The following is a 23,359-nucleotide window of genomic DNA, read 5'->3' on the forward strand; positions in this document are numbered from 1 at the left end:
AGGAGAGAATACCATTGTATTGCCTTGGGGCTGAAGCTTGTGCTATAGCTGTTGCCCATCTCACAGATCTTACTCACCCAGCTGCGTCTGCATCCAGGAGGGAGGGGGTGGGAGAAATCCAGGGATGCTGATCTGAGGCAGGCGGAATCAGTGATGCAGGTGTCATGGCACTTAGGTAGAGAAGGGGATTGAGGGACAGTGAGGTTTTACTGATTATTTTGAAAATCCCTTCTTGTGGTCATAGCACCGGGGAAACCTAATGATCTTTAAAATGTAATTTGTAGAAATCAGAGCTCTATTTTACTGTATCCAGAGATTGGGTATTTTATGCTTAGTATCCCCTATGGTGCTTAGAATCTGGTTTTTTGTTAAGTATGGTTCAGTAAATACTTCATACTTGATCATCTTGAGCATCTTTGCATATTTTACCAGTTAAAGTTGTATAAAGATGCATCTCCTATACTGGGGCACCTGGGTGGCTCAGTCGGTTGAGCATCTGACTTCAGCTCAGGTCATAATCTCACAGTGTATGGGTTTGAGCCCTGCGTTGGGCTCTGTGCTGGCGGCCTGGAGCCTACTTCGGATTCTGTGTCTCCCTCTCTCTCTCTGCTCCTCCCCTGCTTGCACTCTGTCTCTCTCTCTCTCTCTCTCTCTCTCAAAAATAAACAAACATTAAAAAAAATTAAAAAGAAAAAAAGATGCATCACCTATAGACCAGATAGAACTATCACTGTAGATGTAAACTATATGTAGCATATATTTTTATGGTGTATATCTTATAGTGTATATTGGTGTTTATTATGTAAAATTCAGTGCATACATAAATACATAATTTTAGTCTTTAACACGGGGTGCTTCTTTTGGTCTTTAAGTTTTTGTGTAAAGAGCCATGGACTGCAGTGTAAGGGCATCTGGTTCTTGACCCACCTCTCTGTATGACCTTGGACAAGCCTCTCAGCCTCTTTATCTAAATATCTTGATGGATGAAATAAGGGGCTTTAACTTTACTCTGTGACCAGTACATAGATGGATATATTTAACTGACATGAAAGTTTCACATGACATTACTGGTCCTTACTATACATGTCATTTTCTGATATTTCAAATTCTGTTTTTTTAAAAACATCAGTTGTGGGATGCCCGGGTGGCTCAGTCAGTTAAGCATCATCCGACTTTGGCCCAGGTCACAATCTCCCAGTTTCCTGAGTTCCAGCCCCCTGTCGGGCTCTGTGCTGACAGCTCAGAGCCTGGAGCCTGCTTCGTATTCTGTGTCTTCCTCTCTCTCTGCCCCTGTCCTACTCATGCTCTCTCTCTCTCTGTCTCTCAAAAATAAATAAACATTAAAAAAAATTAAAAACACCAGTTATGATCCACTAAGGGTATTCCACAACCCGCTAATGATCTCACTCACAAACAAGTGCATAGGGGATTCCAGGCTGATTCTATTTTAGGATTCTATGCTTGCATTTTACAACAGGTGTTTTAGAATGTAGAATGGTTAAGGAATAAAGCACAGATGTTGCTCTAACCGTACTTTATATAAACATGTTGCCTGGTATATTGAACCTCATAGTAGTGACCTGAACATTTACACCATGTTTACTATGCACAACACAGGGATAGCTCTTTGTTCATTCAGGAGTCATAATCTAATGGCCGTGTGGTCTGTCCAAGTTTTCAAGAGAGGAAAGTTCTAGGCCTCATGTCGTCTGTGTGGCCTTGGACGAGTCTTTTCTGTTCCAACACATCTGAGGCTCAGGAACCTCTTAACAGCTGAACCTCTTAACAGCTGAGGTTCACTGGCAAATTTTGGAACAGGAAAAATCAGAACGTATGTGTGCAGCACATAAGAAAAAGCTTTTTGTGTTATTCTCTTGTGTGTAAATCTCAATTACTATCTTTGGTACATCATGCATCTCCATACCCTTCCCTCTCTGCCCAAGTCCAGGTAATGCATACATAACTTTGGTCCTATTTCCGGTCTTGCACTGGGTATCAAATTCATCATCACTTAAGCAAAAGGGCTTTCCTGAATTCCTAAGCTAGGTTAGGGGCTCTAGCCCTAACCTTGCATAAGTACCCTTACAATAACTTCTGACACCAATGACCCAGAGTTAGGCCAAACTTCGTAGGTTGAGCACAGTCTCCCACAAGACTGCCTTCAGACAGCAGACAGAAGTTGGGGGGTGGGGGTTGTGTCTCCAGATCACTCTCTTATGACCAGCTTGCTGCTAGTTTGGGGGTTCCCACTACCACCTCACATTCAATAATTGGCTATAAGGACTGAACTCAGGAACATGGTATACTTAATTTTTAAAAATTTTATTTATTTAATCTCTACACCCAATATGGGGCTGGAACTCACAAGCGGAAGATCAAGAGTCCTATGCACCTCTGACTGAGCCAGTAAGTCACCCCATTATGATTACAGTTTTATTATAGCAGAAAGAAAGAAAGAAAGAAAGAAAGAAAGAAAGAAAGAAAGAAAGAAAGAAAGAAGAAAGAAAAAGAAAGAAAGAAAGAAAGAGAAAGAAAGAAAGAAAAAGAAAAAGAAAGAAGTGAGAGAAAGAAAAACACAGGAAAAGAAAGAAAAAGAGAAAGAAAGGAAAGAAGAAAGAAAAAAGAAAGAAAAAGAGAAAGAAAGAAAGAAAAAATACAAACAAACCGGCCAAAGGGAAAGACGCACAGGGAGAGGTCTGGGAGAGTCCCACAGATGAAGCTTCTGTTGTCCCCTCCCTATGGAGTCAGAACACCTCACCCTCCCAGCACATGGCACATTGGTGTAGAATTACACAGTGTATTGTCAACATGGGAGGCTCACCTGCTTCTGGGTCCTGGGTGTTTGGGTGTCATTATGTAGGCCATTTCAATCTCCAGCTCACCTCTGCTCCAACCCCCTGACCTTCCCAGAGGTAGGGGTGGTATTACCTGGATCAAAGTCTCAACTCTCTAACCACATGGTTGGTCCTTCTGGCCTGGCTAGCCCCCATCAGAGTGGACTCCTTAGCATAAACTGCCAGGGCTCACCTTGATTTAGAGACATCGCTGTCACTCCCAGGGTTCAAGAGGCTCCCTTTCTATGACTGGGGACAGAGGCAGCCACATTCTTATGACACAACTCTGAAGGTCCCTTCTCTCTTCTACCCCTCTCAATTTATAGTTATTTAATGTCTTCCTAACCAAGGTTTTGTCTCTTTAAACTACTATATATAATGTTTCCAGTGATTATAAGACAACTCATGTTTTCAATTTTCTTTCACCTTTTTTTAGATCAATTCCTTTTTCTTTGGAAATTTTTATCACACAAAATAATGTTCTGAATATACACTATTTAGTTTTGTAAGTTTCTTCCAGTATGTTTACATAGTATATAAACATTAGGCAAATACTGGACCATTTCACTATGCTCAAAGTTCAAATTTTCATTCATCCCTAAAATTTTATGAACATCCCATGTATTACACTTTATTTCTAATCCTGAGTGTGTGGCTATTTAGCATCCCATGTTATTTCGTTTTTTTTAACTTGTTTTATTTTTTTAAATTTACATCCAAATTAGCATACAGTGCAACAATGATTTCAGGAATAGTTTCCGTAGTGCCCCTTACCCATTTAGCCCGTCCCCCCTCCCACAACCCCTCCCATAACCCTCAGTTTTCTCCCCCTCCCTGTTTTTATATTATTTTTGTTTCCCTTCCCTTATGTTCATCTGTTTTGTCTCTTAAAGTCCTCATATGAGTGACGTCATATGATTTGTCTTTCTCTAATTTCACTGAGCATAATACCCTCCAGTTCCATCCATGTAGTTGCAAATGGCAAGATTTCATTCTTTTTCGACTCCATGGTCTATACCACATCTTCTTTATCCATTCATCCATCAATGGACCTTTGGGCTCTTTCCATACTTTGGCTATTGCTGATAGTGCTGCTATAAACATCGGGGTGCCTGTGTCCCTTCGAAACAGCACACCTGTATCCCTTGGATAAATTCCTAGCAGTGCAATTGCTGGGGTCATAGGGTAGTTCTATTTTTAGTTTTTTGAGGAACCTCCATAATGCCTTCCAGAGTGGCTGCACCAGCTTGCATTCCCATCTTTCATGTTTTTTATTCATTATGTTTTCCCAGGAACCAGCGAAATTTTCTTCCAAATTTTCTTACAAGGTTATATTGTAATATTCTTTCAACCCTGAATCACTAGATTATGTTGCTCGCTGTACAGCATATTGTGACAACTTGAAAAGCAAGTTCAGTTCAATTCAAACGAGTCACAGGTTGTCTATATTACACAACAGTAACACGAAGCATTTGTCACCACTCCCTTCCATCTTTGGCACAAGCAAAGAAGTCAGCTACAATCTTTTGAGTATGTGACTGACGGCCATGCGCCGCCTTCGCGACGTCACGCTCAGCGGCTCTACCGGAAGTGCGAGGTCACTCGCAAAACGCTGACACCACCGCACACCCCGCCCGGAGGCGCCTAGGCGACTGCGTTTAGGCCCCCTGCGCAGGCGCAGAAGCGGCTCCGGCGCTGCTCTTCAGGCACTGCCGCGGACACGCCCGAGGGCCTCGCACGGCTGGGGCCGGAAGTGCGTGCTCTCGGCCTTTCCGCGTCCCTCGCGGCGAGCGACAGGTCGCAGCGGCGCGGTCCGCTGTGAGGGTTCTCGGCCAACTGCTTCCACGCGGGGCCCGACGCCGCGGCGCTCGCTCCTGCTCCTCGGTCGAGAGAAGATGGTGGGCCGGAACAGCGCCATCGCCGCCGGTGTCTGCGGGGCTCTTTTTATCGGGTATTGCATTTACTTCGACCGCAAGAGACGAAGTGACCCCAACTTCAAGAACAGGCTTCGAGAACGTGAGTGGGTCCCCTCGGCACGGGGCCTGCAGCCTCTCCCCGCCTCCGCCTGCTTGCTCCTCGCTGCCGCGCGCGGGGGTGTGGGGGGTGTCGGGGGTGCGGGGGGCGTCGGGGGTGCAGGGCGGCCGCGGGCCTCCCAGGCAGAAAAAGGCGGCGGCGCCGGCTGCGCGCTCCCGGTGCCGCTTCTGCCTCTGGGGCCCCGCATGATTGCCTCCATTTTGGAGGGACGATTTTTCCCATTTTATCTTCCCCAAACATTTGCCGTATGAATGCACTCTGGTTTGTGTTATGATGGGGAGGGGGGGCTCCTTTTGCAGTTCACCTGTTTAAACCTCTATTCGTAACTCGAGAGTCGTGTGATTTGTATTTTGCGAAATTGTGCTTGAAACTTGGCTCCGCAAATGCACCCGTATCGCTGCTGCATTCTTAAACCCTCTTGGTAGCTTTCCTGAAAATGCTTCCAAGATATGAGTGAATGCTATAGAGAAATTGCAGGGGAGTCCAAAGGGCTGCGCTTCACCTGTGGCTCAGTCTTATTTCATACCTGCGACATCTTTTACGAGACATTTACAACGAGGGAGGTCGTGCCACCAAAACCTTTGTGATCTTTGAATTCCGGAGGCCTCCAAGAGCAAATGTGTAGCAATAAGAAATATTTTTGTAACTTTTCTGGGCTGTTCAGTCAAAACGCTTTCTAAAAATTAAAGCCCAGAATGTAGGAAGAAATGATTAGTCTATTTCACACTTACAGTTTGATTAAGCTGTAGCAGGTTGTCTCAGGTGTTCAGTGCCCCACGTGGCTAGTGACCTGCCCTCTTGGGGCTAGAAGATGATCTTGTACCATCTACAATATGACACCTAATTCCAGCTGTCTTCTGTTTTAGGAGGGAAGGAATACAGAGAATTTATTTTATTTACAGTTAGATAGATGGGGAGGGTGCCATTTTGGATTCAGAAACTCAGTTTTCCAGGCCCAGGTTAGTCACACATCAGCTGCATAATTTGGGCTTTCCGAATCTCAATTTTCTTAGTTGGTAAAATCAGGTGATGCCACCTGCCCCTGGTTGTTCTTGTGAAGATTGAGATGTTTGAAGTGCCCACCATCATTCCTGACCCAGAGAAAGCCCCTCTGCAAAGGCTGGCTGTAAACATTCACTAGAAATTGAGATTATTTTCTTGTAGTTTCCATTTCAGCAATAGTTGGAGGCATGGTGGTGGTGGTATGGCTACAGAGCTCTATAAAGAGTAGGTTAATCCTTTCTTACTTTGGAAACACTGCAGTCCTATTAGAAACCTTGAGAAAACTAATTTTTGGCCGAAGAAATCATAAAAGCTGTCCTTTTAGACAAATTGAGAGATTATTTTCATAATCCCTTTTCCATCATCTTCAATCCACAATTTTTTTTCTAGCATTAGCAATGGTCTACACTGATCTCAGTGGTCAGTTGAATTATTAGCTGAGTGACCTTGGGCGACCGACTTAAAGCTTCAGTGTCCCTCTTCTGTAAAATGTTATAATACATACGGAGTTTAGTACAGTCCCTGGCACATGGTAACTGATAGATGCTAGAGATTGTTTATGAATGTAATTATTATTTGACATTTTCTTTAGGAAGTAAAACTTATATTCAGAGTAATTCTGCAATCTGTAAGTTCTTGTTTTACGTGTATTTTTAAAAGTAGATATGGGGCGCCTGGGTGGCTCAGTCGATTGGGCGGCCGACTTCGGCTCAGGTCATGATCTCGTGGTCCGTGAGTTCAAGCCCCGCGTCCGGCTCTGTGCTGACAGCTCAGAGCCTGGAGCCTGTTTCAGATTCTGTGTCTCCCTCTCTCTGACCCTCCCCCGTTCATGCTCTGTCTCTCTGTCTCAAAAATAAATAAACGTTAAAAAAAAAAATTAAAAAAAAAAGTAGATAAAGTCTCTTTTAACTTGTTAGGTTTACACAGTAGCACTTGGGACTAATTTCTAGTAAATACTGAGTCAAGGGCTGAATTGTAACTGAATGTGCTGAATGACTGAATGTGTAACTCCCATGATTTTTCAGGCCCTTACCATCTTTCCCTTTATCATAGAGATAGTATTATGTACTGATAAGGTGACAATTAAATTGTCCCAAGAAACTAAAGCTAGAATCTTACCGGTAGAAATTTAAAGGAACTAAACCATCTTAAAATTGGTAATTCTATCAGACATGCAACGACAATCACTCCTCTCCATCCTATTAAAAAAAAGCAACTATTAAGGTTGGATAGTAATGGAAAACGAGTTCCTCTCTACTGGGTTTCGTTATTTTTGTCATTTTTCATAAATTCTGGCTTAGCAAACTGGACGTACCTGTTTATTCCACAAACTTGCCTTGTTCATTTCTGAGGTACCTTTTATTTTTTTATGGGGATGTCTTCACGTCTGGTAGAAGGTAGAGGAGGGACAGTAGAGTTGTTCTGCAAACTGAGAAGGCAGTTTGAAACTGGAAAATCAAGCAGGTGACCCCATGGGTTTACAGTTTTATTCAGCATAACTTAACGGGGGTGGGGGGAGTCAGATGGTGATCCGGCTGCAGATTTCCCCCGCAAAGTCCAGACCTTCGTCCGCAGATTTTATAGAGTGAAGAGACTAGCAGAAGAGCATTGTTGCAAGATCGAAGGGTTCGCATGCATCTCAAAGCGTTTGCATTGACCTAAATGACAGCTAACCTTTAATTCTATATTGTGGCACTACGTGCGCGTCAGGAAGGAGAAAGACTATGTTCTCTCTCTCAGATTCGTGGGGGGCCAAGAAAAAGCCTTCCCCAGTCCTCACCTTGGGCCTTTCTGAGGCACGTGCATTAATCTCCAAGGGTCCGGGAACACACAGACCCAGGAGAGGTCATCCAGTGAGCTTGAACAAGACGGAAGGCCAGAGATGGAGTCAGTATTGTCGCCGCTCTTAACGACTTCTCGCCAGCATATAGAGGCAATACGGAGTAGTGTTTGAGTACACACGCTCTGAAATTCAGCTGCTTGCTTTTGAATTGCCCCTCCGCCAGTTAGTAGTTGTGACCTTGGTAAATTTTCTCAAGTGGAAATGCTAATCATACCTGTCTTAGTGTTCTGAGGAGTAGGTAAGCCAGTTGATACTTAGAATAGTGTCTGGCGTGTGGCATCTAAAACTTACTGAGTGCTTGCCCTTCACATCTGACTGTTCCTTTGTCTTCATGTCTGGTCGTGGCAATCTCCTTCCAGCGCTGGTGATGTTTAGTAATTACTTGATATAGTATGGTATTCATTATTTTCTGCTTAAAGACAGACAGACGGGGGGACGGCTGGTTGGCTCAGCAGGGGTGGCTCGGTTGGTTAAGGGTCCCACTCTTGATTTTGGCTTAGGTCGTGATCTCACACTTCCTTGAGATCTGAGCCCTGCCTGACAAGGTGGAGCCTGCTTGGGATCCTCCCTTCCTCCCTCTTCCCCCTCCCCCGTTTGTGTGTGCGCATGTGTGTACTCTCTCCCTCAAAATGAATAAACATTTGAAAAAAAGAAAAATGGGCCGTCTTCACTTGATCCTAGCCAAAAGGCCAGGAAGCGATGGACTGTCTTCAAGTTTACATACAAGATCGGCTTATTTAACCTATATTGTTTTGTTGAAACTGCTAGAATTGTATTTAAGTCTTAGAGTTGTAGCACTTTAGGTACACTGGGGGCTAGAGTTGGCAAGAGCTACTGGTGTGGTTAAACCCAGTTTGTAAGGGGAGATAAGAAATTTCCTGGACCACAGTAAATTAACCCATCTCCCTGCAGTTAGGCAAACAGGTCACTACCTCTTCAGTCATGCACTGATTAGACTTGGATTTATAGAACACTAAGGTTTTCAGAGGACGTTTGCTTGTCTTTTATGGCTTTTGTTCCTCGTAGTAGTGGGAGTAAACATGCCTTATCTTTGCAGAGTTAAGAGATTTATTTGCCAAAGATCACCCACATAATAAGCATTTGAGTCTTACCTTTCTTAGCTCTGCCACAATCTCCATGTTACCGGTAGTTTTAATGATTAGTAATGCAGCATGGCACAACTCCTAAGCTGAGGAGCTGGTGTCGAACTATCTCGGTACCGCATGCATACTGAGGTCGTTCATTACCAACTCCTCGTGTGGCACGTGATAAACCGGACACAGTTAAGAAATATTTTACATGCATTAACTCATTTAATCTTCACAAGAACGCTGTGAAGCATGTACTGTTCTAGACCAGTTTTACATCCGGAGAAAGTGGGGTACGGGTTCCTGTAACTTGTCCTGGGTCACACTAGTAGCGAGAAGAGCTGGGGTAGAAGCAAAGCTAGTGCTTCCTCTGTGCTAACACTCCTTCATGTGGAGTATATAATTAAATAGCAATTTAAAATACCGTTGGTGTCCTTTATTGATTTGGCTTAAGGGTTGACTAATTGATGATTAAGATTTTAAACATCACTTGCTTCTGAGATAGGTAGTATTGCCTTTTCATATCAAAAACAAGACAAAGAAACAAAACAACTTCCAGAGTGTAGGCAGAAGTTTTTTTCTTTTATTTTTTTCCCAGTGTTTAATTTTGAGAAAGAGACAGAGTGTGAGCATGGGAGGGGAGGGCGGGGGGAGACACAGAATCTGAAGCAGGTCCCGGGCTCTGAGCTGTAGGCACAGAGCCCCACAGGGGGCTTGAACTCATGAACTGTGAGATCATGACCTGAGCTAAAGTCAGACGCTTCACCGACTGAGCCACCCAGGCTCCCCAGCAGTGGTTTTTTTCCTTAACCAGCCAGCAGTAGTTAAGAATTTTGCAGTGCATTTCTGAACACTGTCTTCTTACCCCCTCTTTTTTCCCATTTAGGAATGTCAGATAGCTTTAAGCATGCAGTAAAGATTAAATCTGTTATATTTCAGTTATAATACTTTCTAACAGCAGTGGCTTAATTCTTACTTGTGTTTCATGTCCTGTATAGGCCGGTGGGGGGGGGGGAGCTTGCTCTGCTTGTGGTATTTAATTAATCAGCTCTTAGAACTGTCTGTCTTGAAAATTGCTGATCTTGGTGCCCCAGAGGGAAGGAAAAAGCTCTTGCTCAGAAATGTCACATTGTCCATAGCTCATTGACCAGAACTATTTATAAGACCTTGACAAATCACAAGGAGACAGGAGAATAGGAGAGCCCTACTCAGGGATGTTTCGCAAATAGCATATATGACTGTCACAGCAGTTTGACTTCTTTTGATTCCCATTTTAATGATGATAAAGTGAAAATATTCCATGTCTTGCAGGAAGAAAGAAACAAAAGCTTGCCAAGGAGAGAGCTGGACTTTCCAAGGTAATACTTAATCTGTTTTTTTGTTTAGGTTGTATAATATACTTCATACTTCACTTGAAATGTGTATTTTGAGAAAGCTAGTTGATAACAGGCGTTGATTTTTTTATTTTAAAATACAATTTGTTGTTTCTCGGAATAGTTAAGTCAGTTCAACTGCAGATTATCCGGTCCATCATTATTTCCTCCCTGTTGGCCCTAACTGCAGACAGTTTATTACATGAGCAATATTTAAGGGGCAATAAGATGATACTCTCCAGAAAACAATTCTACCAAAAGGTTCAAACTTTCTCACTCAGCTGCTTCAGAATAATACAACATTAATTACTAATTTTCCTTTGTTCAGCTTCCTTTAAAAGAACCACATGCTATTTGTTTTCAGAAGTTATATAGGATTATTCATAGCCTCTGATCCAGAATCCCACTGTGTGGCACATTTTTACCTTGATGTAATATGTACATATAGATATAAATCTTTCTACTTTTTTCTTTTCATAGATCCTGTGTTCATGATTATTTTTAATGACTACATAGGTTTCTCTGCTTGATAAAAAAATGTTCTGTGACATGTGTAAGTCAAGTAAGTAAATGTTAGTCATTGCACATATACCTCATATACCTTTTCTTTTTTATTAGAATTAGTTCCATTGCTTGGATTCCCAGGACTTGGACTACTGGATCAGTAGTGGTTCTTTTTAAAGCAAGTTGGAAAAAAAGAAAAAGAAAAGAAAAAAATACCAAGTTGGAGCAAGGAAAAATGAAATCCATAAATGTTATATTTTGTTGTTGTGATACAATTGAGTAATCACAACATAGCCAAAAGACTGATGATGATAGGGAAGTGAAACTGAGAGGTGGCCACTTTGTTCCATTATGTCCAGACTCCCTTTCTGAAATACGTAGTATGTTCATAATATTTCAGTAACCTTTTTTGTCTTGACATGAGAAAGTAGGTATAGACACATGCACCGTGTGTATTTTCAGATTCAGGTGTAATCACATTCTTGCCTGTGTTGGGCTGGTTGATGAAAGATGCCTCTACTTTCAGAAATTTAAATTTTTTGTGTGTTTGTTGGTAATGAGAATGTATAGAAGTCAGGAATCAAAAACTCCCAGTAATAGAAGTCTAGGTTTTTAAATAAAACAGGCCTTTTTTTTTTTTTTTTTTTTAGGTTTATTTATTTTGAGAAAGAGCATGAGCAGGGGAGGGTCAGAGAGGGAGAGAATCCTAAGCAGGCTCTGTGCTATCAGTTCGAGGCCTGATGCGGGGCTTGAACTCATGAATCGTGAAATAATGACCTGAGCCAAAGTTAAGAGTCAGATGCTTAACTGAGCCACCCAGGTGCCCCAAAACAGGACTTTTTATTTTTATTTTATTATTTTATTTTTTTAATTTTTTTTTTTAATGTTTATTTATTTTTGAGACAGAGACAGAGCATGAACAGGGGAGGGGCAGAGAGAGAGGGAGACACAGAATCTGAAACAGGCTCCAGGCTCTGAGTGGTCAGCACAGAGCCTGACGCGGGGCTCGAACTCACAGACTGTGAGGTCATGACCTGAGCCGAAGTCAGATGCTTAACTGACCAAGCCACCCAGGCACCCCAAAACAGGACTTTTTAATAATAGGTTTACATTTTTTGAAGAGACAAGTCCTGGGGCACCTGGGTGGCTCATTCAGTTAAGCAGTCAACTCTTGGTTTTGGCTCAGGTCAGGGTTTGTTGGTTTGAGCCCCGTGTGGGGCTCTGTGCTGACAGTGCGGAGCCTACTCGAAATTCTCTCTCTGTTCCTCTGTTCCTCAAAATAAACAAACTTAAAAAAAATAATAAAGAGGTAAGTCCTATAGCTAGTGGCATTATGTATTACCGTAGTCTGATAATATGTAGCAAACTACAAAACCAAAAACTTAAGTAAAGCTACTTATTAACAGTTTGTGTTAGCAGAGAAATTAGGAGTAGCTCAGATGTCCAACAAACAGATTGTGATTATGCAATCCTGTATTTCTCCATGGAATAGTCTCCTACCATTTACATGTAATCTTTTAGATGCATGTAAAATCTATTCAAAATAATGGATCAGAGGAACAGTTGGTTATAGTTATATAAAAATGTATAATAATGGGGATCAAAATAGTGTAAATAGTAAATTGCATATTTTATGGTATAGATAATTGTAGTCTTCATTTTTTAAGTTTGATGCACAGCTTTCTAAGAACTGTTCTAATTTCAGTTTAATCAGTAAGGTTTTTTTTGCATTCATTTAAATGTAGATACTAAACTGTAATGCTTGTGAGTATTGAAGAGTAAATTTATTTTTTATAATGAGCTCTTCACTTTTTTGTTCTTTTGTTTTTAGTGCAATAATTTTCTGTGTATTGGTTATATTCCCAGCATAATTTTGGTATCATGTATTAAATGTTCTGTTTCCAAACAGTTACCTGACCTTAAAGATGCAGAAGCTGTTCAGAAATTCTTCCTTGAAGAAATACAGCTTGGTGAAGAGTTGCTAGCCCAAGGTAATAATCATTAAAAGACTAGGAAATTAGAATTCCTCACACTAATACAAATTTGTGGTAGTAAGGGACTTTTTTGTGTGTAGTACAGCAGCTGTTAAGAAAGGTATTCTAATATTTCAAGACAAGTCACTTAATAATGGGAGGATTATTTTATTTAAGACTGACTCTTGGGGCACCTGGGTGGCTCAGTTTAAGTGTCTGACTCTTGATTTCAGCTCAGGTCATGAGCCCTATGTCCGTCTGCACACTGTGCATGGAGCCTGCTTAAGATTCTCTCTGCCCTTCTCCCCACCTAGTGCGTGCGCACTCTCTTTAAAAAAAAAAAAAAAAAAAAAAAAAAAGAAAATTGGCTTTAGAAGTGAATACTTGCTGTGGGTTATCCTTGTCCATAATATGTTTTGAGTGAATTTTAGGTTTACTTGATACATGATACAGAGAATGTAGTAAGTAATCTTTACAAGTGAGGTATTTTTTAGCAGTTTAGAGAATATAGTCCTAATGCAATATATAAATAGTAACTGGAAGAATATGCTTCCTCAGCTTCTTCACCTAATCTTTAGTAGGTTTTTTCCAGTATTTATAGGAAGGAATGGGTCATATAATTCCTGGAGAAGGTTAATTTACCTGTCAGGGTCACACAGTGAGTTCATGGTGCTTAATTTCAGGACCAGTGAACTGAATCTGATCTAGAGTTTAGGCTTTGTGCATTATGTATTCAACTAAGGATTAAGAGTTCTGTTTTCAGGGGCTCCTTGGTAGTTCAGTCAGTTGAGCGCGACTGACTCATTTCGGATCAGGTCATGATCTCATGGTGTGTGAGATCAAGCCCTGCACCGAGCTCTGTGCTGACAGTGCAGGGCCTGCTTGGGATTCTCTCTCTCCCTCTCTCTCTGTCCCTACCCTGCTCACGCACGCTCTCTCTCTCTCTTTCTCAAATAAGTAAACTAGAAATAAAAGTTCTTTTTTTAAAACATTACTGTTACGAAGTTAAAATGCTCACACTGACAAATTGAAAACTATAATTCAGTAATTTAGAGTCTTAAATGTATTTGTAAATTTTTAGTGTCAAATTACCTTTTATTTCAAAAGTAGCTTTGAAGTAGTAGTTGCTGTCGTTGATAAAAATGGTATCAAGCGTCAAGTTTTTTTTATGCTCATTGCTGTATCTTAGATTTGGATAGTATTGAACTACACAGTGTAGGTCATTTGTGGTTATTTTACCTGTTTTTTATGGAAAGATATTAAAGGTTTGAGGTGGTGGTGATGTGTTACTTTTGATCACGTTTCCCCCTTCCCAATAATTTCTTTCCTTTGATTTTTTCTTTAAGAAATAATTGTCTTATTTGGATGGTATAGTAGGCTGATAATATTTATAAATCAAAATGGGAATGGCTTACTAGAAAATAATCTTGGCTTTTTTACCCCAGTTCATTAAGAAACCTGTGAGGTTTAATCATAGGGTAATAGTAAAGCACTTAAATCCTCATAGGGCTCATTTAAGAGGCTGTATTAAATATCCGAACAGAAAAATCTGCATGGATAGGGATATCTGTGTCTAAGGGTATACGTTGTATATCGATTCATGCAAACAAATTCTCAGAATTTTTTGTTGATGCTCATAAATATGTCTATCAAAGTTTTCTTCTTTCTCCCAAAATATAAACATTATTTTAAATTATTTTACTTATAGTCCAAACTACTATAGTGCATTAATCACTTCTGTTTGGATTATCTCGAAGATCCATGTGTTGTGGCCATCTGTCTGACTTGAACTGTTAGATCCAGATTGAGAAGGACAGTAACTCATAGTGGTTGAGGGGGAAGGTGAAGGAGGGACAGGGAAGAGTTATTTTTCTTCCCAAGTTCATGTTCCACACTTTAACTCAATACCATACAGAGGGTTACTTAACAACTCTGCCAAGCTGCTTTTTTTCCCAGTGGAAACCACCAGCCCAGCTCAAGGTTGAAGAGTCAGGTGGTTAGAATTAGGGGAAAAGTCAACATCAAAGTAAGCCAAGTAAAGGCATAATTGACTTAGGCAGTAAACTTCATTTCACATGGTCTCCTCCATCTAGGGGTCTTCCGTAAGCATATTCTGTTAACTGAGCCAGATCTCATCTTAGGATACCTTGAATGGGCTCAGGTCTACAAACTAGAGAGGAAATGGTTTCATCTGCATTGAATTGCTTTGGTTGGTCATTAACTGTTTGCATTGTTTTTAGAAATATTAGGAGGTGTCTCAGAATCCCCTGTGTTCTACACTAACACTCCAGTAGTAGCTTTATTTCCATTTAATAATCAGAATTAATATCCCCAGGCAACAGTGTAAATCCCCTACATTGCCTGTAAATTCAACGGCATGAGGATTCAGTGGCCAAGTGGCATTTTGATTTCCAAGTTAATGGAGTCATTTGTCCCCTGATGAAAGTCAAAGCCCAGGCTGAAGACCTAAGTCTTAATTTTCTTTTTTATAATTTTTTTTTGAAAATTTTAGGGAGAACATGAGCAGAGGAGAGGGGCAGGGAGGTTAGGGCAGAGGTGGGGTGGTGGGGGGCGGGGAGAGAGAGAGAGAGAGAATGAGAATGAGAATGAATTATAAGCAGGCTCCACGCTTACTGCAGAGCCCGACGTGGGGCATGATCCCACGACCCCTGGGATCATGACCTGAGCCACAATTAAGAGTCAGATGCTCCACTGACTGATCTACTCAGGCACTTCAGTCTTTTGTGTTTCCTCTTTTAAATACTTCTTTGTAGAGTTGTACTTTCTGCAGTTTGAATACCTCAGATTTTCTCAAGTGAAAATGTTAAAGCAGGCAGTTCCTCTTTATACACCATTCTTCAGTCACTTACTTGGTCATTTTCTTCTTCAGGGTCAGAAAACTTCGCTTACTGGTTTCTTATAGAGGCTGTGACTCCGGAGCAGGCAGATGAAAGAGATGTGCAGGGTGGTGGGTGGACAGGACGGGAGTCTTTCGTCGTCTGGATGCACCACCCTCCTAGGGTTTTTTCTGTATCTGCTTGTGATGCCATTCAGATAGTGTAAAGCGATTAGTGTAAAGTGAACTTGGACTTCTTTTCCACCTCAGTCCCCAGTCTTCAGTTCTTTCTTCTCATAGAAAAGTACTGTTCCATTGTTAGCAATTTTCAATATGTTGCAGAAATATTCTAAGTCTGTAAACGGTAATATACTTGCATATTTCTGCACTTAATCTCTCCCCTTCTGTGTGTGTTTTGAAGATCCTTTCATATCTGTGCGTGTGATCTGATTCATTCTTATTAATGGTTTCATAATACTCAGTTATATGAAGGTACCGCAGATTATTTCCAGGCTTTTACTTCTTTGATGTTTTTGGTCATGATCACTTGGAAACGTAGTGAAGGCTGTACAGTTGAGTTTTTGACAGAGGCAAACAAAGGCTTTCCAGGTCACGCTACTTTTATGTAAATCTTCCAGGTGAATATGAGAAGGGTGTAGACCATCTGACAAATGCGATTGCAGTGTGTGGACAGCCACAGCAGTTGCTGCAAGTGTTACAGCAAACTCTTCCACCGCCAGTGTTCCAGATGCTTCTGACCAAGCTTCCGACAATTAGTCAGGTGAGGATTTGAAATGTTAACAAAAGTGAGTAGAATATAAAAAAAATGTTTTAGGGACATGGACTTTTAAAAATTAGTGAAACCATAAAGGCCATTCTTACTGTTACAAAGAAAACTTAGTCTAGTGAACATGGTGAAATTCTGAAACTCATTCTTGGGATGAAATCAGAATTGGAGATACCCGTGCTTGAAAATGGTCTTCCCTGATAACATTTGAGTGAGTGGTCATAAGATCTAGTCCTTGTGCCCTCTGTGCGGATCAGAAAGTGTGTCTCAGGGGCACGTGGGTGGCTCAGTCAGTTAAGCATCTGACTCTAGATCTCAGCTCAGGTCTTGATCTCAGGGTCCTGAGTTCAAGCCCCACTTTGGGCTCTGTCGTGAGTGTGAAGCCTACTTCAAACAAAAAAAGAAGTGCGTCTCATAGTATTAAATCTCAGACCTTGGTATTCACGTACCGAAATTCAGGCCCCTCTCACCTACTTTCTAAAAGTAGCTTTCTACCTTCTCTTGTGAGTCCATGCATTCAGTGAAGTGGCCTGGCAGAGGACAGAGGAGCTAAGATGGCACAGCCTGAAACTAGATCGTAAAGGATTGTAGATTGCCTCTGACCTCACTTGTCTAAAGGCCCCAGTGCCTCCGCTTTTGCCAAGGTGGGCTTTGAGCTTGGAGCTATTTAACCACATCCTCAAATCTGTATTGAACACAGTACCATTTGTATAAAAGATGACCTATAACTTAAGAGTTGATTAAAATTGCATTCTGTTCATTTTTAATCGTCTCCAGGAACTGAAATGAATCTATTTTTTGGAACAGTTTGTGTATTCATGTGTTAATTCCCATAGTTGATGTGATTAAAAATTAATAAAATGACTGGTTAGTTCTTCAAACTGATCTTTATTCAACTAGTTGGAGAAGGGACTAGAAAGAAAACAAAGTCCCCAAAGATTTAAGGGAGAGGGTTGAAAAACCAAAGATTTGGTCTTAAACCTTTTTATTTAGACTAATGTGGCTCCTAGCGTGTCTGTATCAGAATCCTCTTAGAGTGTCTACTCTTGGAAAGGCAGCATAGCGTGGTGCTTTTGGAAGATTGACCTGAGGGTGAGGTCTTTTGAAATATGGATGAGTTTGGGATGAAGCCTGAATTCCTCTTTATAAAAATGGCCTCCTTTACTTAGTTAACTTATCTCATATTATTTTGACATATTTTCAAATGCTAATTTTGGAAGTACTTGGGAGCATTTTCAGGCCAAAAAGGGAAATGTTTGGAGGCTAAGATGACCAGTAAAAAATCAGTATTCTTAGTTTATGTGGGAGTGAAAGAGATCTTAAATTCTTTTTGGTTTTAGTTATATAATTGACCAACCTCTGAAACAGTGCATGTTATTCTTCCTTTATTAACTTGGATTTTGAAATGGGACTGACCGCATGATCATTATTTTCTTTGATAACAGTGTTTAATAGTGTTAAATGTTGAAATTGTAGAATGGGTAAACTTTAGCAAGATTTGATTTCTTTGACTGCAGAGGACATCTCCCCCCCCCCCCCCCCCCCGCTTAAAAATTTTTTGGGGAGGTGCCTGGGTGGCTCAGTCGTTTAAACATGACTCTTGATTTCAGCTTGAGTCATGATCTCGTGGTTTGTGGGTTCGAGCCCCACGTCAGGCTCTGTGTGCTGGTGCGGAGCCCACTTGGGATTCTCTCCCTTTGCTCCTCCTCTGCACATGTGTGCACATTCTCTCTCTCTCTCTCTCTCTCTCTCTCTCTCTCTCTCTCTCTCTCTCTCAAAATAAACTTGAAAAAAAAATTCTGGTTTTAATTGAAGTGTTGTTGACACAAATGTTACATTAGTTTCACATGTACTGCTTACTGATTTAACAGGTATACTTTATGGTCTGCTTTTCTCACTGATGTCTCACCACACAACATTGTTATACGATCGTGGGCTATATTCCCTATGCTGTACTTGTTATTCCCGTGACTCATTCATTCCATAACTGGGAGCCTGTACCTCCCACTCCCCTTCGCTCGCTTTGCCTATGCCCCCTCCCCCACTTCCCTTCCAGCAGTTGCCAGTTTGTGTTTATGGGTCTCTGTCTGTTTTTTTGTTCGTTTTGTTTTTTAGATTCCACATAAAAGTGAATTCAGATAGTGTTCATCCGTGTCTGACTTAATTCACATAGCCTAATACCCTCTAGGTCCATCCGTACTGCCGTTAGCAAGATCTCGTTCTTATGGCTGAGTAATAGTCCATTAAATTATATATATGCCACTTCTTTATCCATTCATCTATTGATGGACACACACATAGTTTGCTTCCATATCTTGGCCATTGTAAATAATGCTGCAATAAACATAGGGTTGTGTACATCTTTTCGAGTTAGTATTTTCATTTTCTTTGGATAAATAACCAGCAATGGAATTGCTGGATCGTATGGTATTCCGATTTAAATTTTTTAAGGAACCTCTTTACTGTTTGCCACAGTGGCTGCACCGATTTACGTTCACACCAGCAGTGCACGAGTGTTCCCTTTTTTCCCCATCCTTGCCAACACTTATTATTTGTCTTCTTGAGTCTAGCCATTCTGACAGGTGTAAGGTGATGCTCCTTGTGGTTTTGATTTGCATTTCCCTGACGATGAATGATGGTGAACCTCTTTGCATGTGTCTGTTGGAAAAATGTCTCTTCAGGTGCTCTGCTCATTTTTAATCAGATTATTAGGTTTTTTTCTTGGTGTTGAGTTGTATGAGTTTTTTATATTTTTTTGATATTAATTCCTTGTTGCATATATCATTTATGAATATCCTCCAGTTCAGTACATTGCCTTTTCATTTTGTTGGTTTCCTTTGCTGTGTAAAAGCTTTTTGTTTTGGTATAGTTGCAATAGTTTATTTTTGCTTTTGTTTCCTTTGCATGAGGACACATGCTTAGAAATATGTTGCTAAGGTCAATGCCCAAGGGATTACGATCTATGTTTTCTTCTAGGAGTTTTATGGTGTCAGGTCTCATACTTAGGTCTTTAATTCTTTTTTGAGTTTACTTTTGTGTATCGTGTAAGAGTGTTCCAGTTTCATTTCTTTGCATGTAGCTGTCCAGTTGTCCCAGCACCATTTGTTGAAGAGACTGTCTTTTCCCGTTGTATATTCTTGCCTCCTGTAAAGGACATTTAAAAATTAAATTTTTTTTTTCTCTTTCAGAGAATTGTAAGTGCTCAGAGCTTGGCTGAAGATGATGTGGAATGAAAAACCAATATCAACATAATCTCAATTAAAAATATTTTTAAAATCTTAACTCGGAAGATGAGCAGCTCTGGGGGAATAAGGGCAAATAGGCTGGTTATGGACTGTCCTACACTGAAATCTACCAAAGTTAATTTTTACTTTGTGTAGATCCATTTGTCTGTTTTATTTATTTTTCCCAGTGAAAAGTGTATTTTGATAGAAGTCTTTTCATTTTATAAATACACTACGAGTTACCGAAATATCATGGATTTATTTTATTCCTAAAATGTGCAATTAAAATGTACATATAGCGTCACATTTCTTACGTTAAAAATACTCTGCTTAGTTTTGAAAGATAGGCCAAGAAAATGTAGGAGAAAGTTGAAGAATGCACGTGTTTTTTTTGTTTTTTGTTTTTTTTAAAGCTAGTTCATTTTGTTCTACATAAAAGAATTGGATAGGAACCTGCTTTATCAAAACTAAGCATTAAAATCTTTGAGAGGTCATTTCTTTCCTTTTAATCTCTTAATACGTGAGATGTGCTGCTGTGCTGTATTAACTCACCTCCCTGTGTATTTGTCTTGAAATGTTTTGTTTAAACCAGTGGGCTTAATGTGTTCTGGATATTTATCTCCATGCATTTTAGCTGTATGTAGTTGCAGATAGCACTGGGAATTAGATCTGTGTCATTCTTAATCTAGCCATGTGAGCTTCACCAATTACTGTCTGCCCTCTTTTCCTCTTTATAAATGAGGCAGTTGGTGTGCTAATTCAGAGAAGTGTCCCTTTCAGCTTTTAATTCATTTGTTTCTGTTTAGCATCTATTTTCAAATCCACCTTTTCCTGAGGTATATGTTTGTTTGGGCAACTAGGCCTTGCATTTTTTTATACTCTGAATTTTGCATGCTTGCCTGACTTTGTATTTTTGAGTTGATCCCCCCCACCCCCCACCTTTTTTTAAAGATCTAACTTGTGTTGGTTTTCACTGAAATCCTATGGTTCTGTCACTGTCGTAAATCTGAAACTTAACTTTTAGGTAGCTGGGATGATACGCTTGTAAAATGTTTGTTCCCTTTGCTTTTATCTTCAGTGTATCTCCTTAATCCTCTTTCATTTATCTTGTTACGATGAGAATAAGGTGTAACCTTGTAGCTGAAGACTTGGAAAGAATGGAGGTGTTCTCAAAATAGTGACATGTTTTCTGCAGTCACAGATTCAACATCGGGCCTGAGAATAAAGATCCTTGGTACTTGCTGTCATCTGTTGAACTGAGTAACAATTCCTCCCTGTATAGGTTGCCTTTACTCTGTCTAAAAATCTGGAGAGATCCCAAAGACTTTGCCTAGGTACCAGACTTTTTATTTTGTTTTACTTACAAATTTTCCTTAACCTTGGGTTTTTGTTGTGGTTGAGATCTAAAGGAGAGCGTTTGCAGTATGGTTCTAAGTTTTTGCCTCTGGACATCCCCACGCCCTTTGGCAGGTCACATTACATCTCTGAACTTAACCTCCTAGTATTCTCGTCTGTAAAAGAACATCAGACCACGCAACTCAGACATTTAAGGACTCTTCCTTGTGTATCTTCCACATGTGTAATCCTGAACCCTTAAACAGTGTGCTTTTATTTTTGATAACACCCAGCCTGCTCTTTTGTGGGGATAGGGAGGTGACCAGTGCAAATATGCTAGTCAGTTTTACCAATAGGTCCCAAATCCAAAGGAGGGCAATGGCGATTGGTCAGTGATTGACCACATCGGTAGGATACAAGCTTTTGTCCTGTGCCCATCCCAGCCAGAGGGAGTGTTGAGACCAGGGGCATCCAGAATATAGGTTAGAGTTAGTATATAGAGGCAAGAACAAGGGGCAGGCAGCTTGGCAAGGGGGAAATGGACCCAGAGAAACTAAGGACTAGCTGGAGGAGTGAGGGGTTAACTTAGCTGTGTGGGAGGATGTGAAGGCTGTATGCTCTGGAGAATTCTGTACTCTGAGCTGGGTATCACTTAGTTTTCTGAAAAATAACCAGCTTTGATGTAATACTTGTTGAAAAGGCTGTGGTATCTTCCCAGTAGAGCCAATTATGCTGTCATTTTCTTACTTAAGTGATGGTTTTCAGAACAGGTGCCACTTCTGAAAGTCGTTTTGTTAAAAAACAAAACAAACCCAAGCAAGGTTTTCCCCAGATACTTAACGTGCTGAACACTGTTTCCTATCTAAAGTTTTAAATGGTGATGGAACCACGCAGTCAGTAGGGGCGATGCTGGCCCAGTGGCCCTCAGCCCAAGATTTAGGTAGAGTGGTGACAACCTGAGTGCGCCCATGTCCTAATGTTGCATGCTTGGGTACTGTCTTTGGAAATGGGAATATGTATTTGTGTATGTTGGTGCGCTTCCTTGGGAAAGATCGATTTTTCGATTCCACAGTTGTACTTCAGGTGAAAGCACACTTAAGATGGGCTTACCTGACTGTGTCCTGCTAGCCTGTTAACAGATGACTAGGACTTAACATTCACATTGAACTTCTGTAAAGTACATAAAACCTAGTACGGTGGCCATAGTAGGCACTCAGTAAATGTTTGAGTCCTCTTACCCTTCGGTAATTGATTTTTTTTTTTTTAAACTAAATTTCTGCTTTTCTGACCTTGTTGAACCAACTTCTGGACCAGAGTATTAATGAAATATTGCCGAAGAGAGTTTGAGAAAATTGGTATATGATGCAGATATTACACAAAATTCTTTCTTGTAACAAAAAATGCAGTTTTATTATTGCTTGTGCCTCAGCTGTTTTAAGTGAATATTAAAGGGCTTGGAGAACATGTTGGCTTGGTGTGTGTTTGCAGAAGTGAAATCTGAATTTGATGACTGGCAGTGGTGGTACCTGCCTCTAGGTTGACATCCCTTAGAGAAGGTTGACAGTTGGGCAGCTCCTCCCAGGAAAAGGCACATTTGCCTTTGACTTCATATCCCAGGTTAAGAACCCCTGCTTTAATGTCATCTGGTGAGGATTCTGGGTCATCGTGATTACCCAAGTTTAACAGGTACCTGGAAGGACTGCTAAAGCACATTGCTGGGCAGCAGGTCAGACCTAGGAGCACATTTTCCGTATTTCTTTTTTTAATTAAAAAAAAAAGTGATTTTCTTTTAAGTAAACTCTGTGCCCAACTTGGGGCTCGAACTCATGACCCCAAGGTCAAGAATCACATGGTGTATGCACTGAGCCGGCCAGGTGCCCCCTGTTAGCATTTCTAATGAGTTCCCAGGGTTTGGTGATGCTGCTGGACTGGGGCCATGCTGTGAATGTGACCCAGCATCAGTCAGGGGTGACCTAGAAAACATGAATAGGAAATTATTGTAGGATAGCGAGTGTTCATGTCCCAGATGATGTGCTTCAGCGGTGCACTCTAAAAATGAGGTGTGTAATTAAAAAGCCAGCCAACTGGTGGTAGTATGTGATTATTTAAGAACACCCAGTACTCATTCGATAATCCAAAGCATAAAGACAGTCAATTACAGACTTTATGTTCGAGATAGGCCAGTCCATTTAAATGTTTTTTTAGGATTTTTCCCCCCATAAATAGCCCATTAACTAGACACATAAATTAAGCAGAAATTCCATTCCCTGGGGCGTGCTCAGGTCACGATCTTGACGGTTTGTGTGCTTGAGCCCCATGTCTGGCTGTGAGCTGACAGGGCAGAGCTTGCTTGAGATTTTCCCTCTCTCGAAATAACAGAAAAAATTTACATTCACTAAGCATTTTGATTGTGAGTTCTAAAATTTTTATTTGATATTTGTGTCTGGGCAAATCAAATGGATTTTTTCCTTTTAGAGGGTCTCCAGGACATTTTATATATGGAACCTTTTCCTTCACTTTTAAAGG

At 40.8% G+C, this 23,359-nt stretch overlaps 1 protein-coding gene and 1 non-coding gene across 4 annotated transcripts in view; both read left to right on the plus strand.

Moving 5' to 3' along the window:
• Positions 1–4,574: 4,574 nt before the first annotated feature.
• TOMM20 (translocase of outer mitochondrial membrane 20) overlaps positions 4,575–23,359 on the plus strand; it is a 35,222-nt gene continuing 16,437 nt past the window's right edge. Inside the window, exons 1-5 of one of the 3 annotated variants that reach the window (XM_003993904.6) lie at positions 4,584–4,850; positions 10,113–10,159; positions 12,588–12,669; positions 16,126–16,268; positions 19,463–22,297. In XM_003993904.6, the coding sequence (XP_003993953.1) occupies positions 4,730–4,850; positions 10,113–10,159; positions 12,588–12,669; positions 16,126–16,268; positions 19,463–19,507 (438 nt within the window). In that variant the 5' untranslated portion in view covers positions 4,584–4,729 and the 3' untranslated portion in view covers positions 19,508–22,297. Of the gene's footprint in view, positions 4,851–10,112; positions 10,160–12,587; positions 12,670–16,125; positions 16,269–19,462; positions 22,298–23,359 lie in introns of those variants that run through there. The other 2 variants (XM_006937765.5, XM_045039923.1) reach the window with 2 other exon arrangements.
• Positions 5,269–5,405, plus strand: LOC111557187. The gene has a single exon (XR_002737043.2). It is a non-coding gene; the product is annotated as a small nucleolar RNA SNORA14 (small nucleolar RNA).

Source organism: Felis catus, chromosome D2, assembly GCF_018350175.1.
Source record: "Felis catus isolate Fca126 chromosome D2, F.catus_Fca126_mat1.0, whole genome shotgun sequence".
Classification (NCBI taxonomy): Eukaryota; Metazoa; Chordata; class Mammalia; order Carnivora; family Felidae; genus Felis; species Felis catus.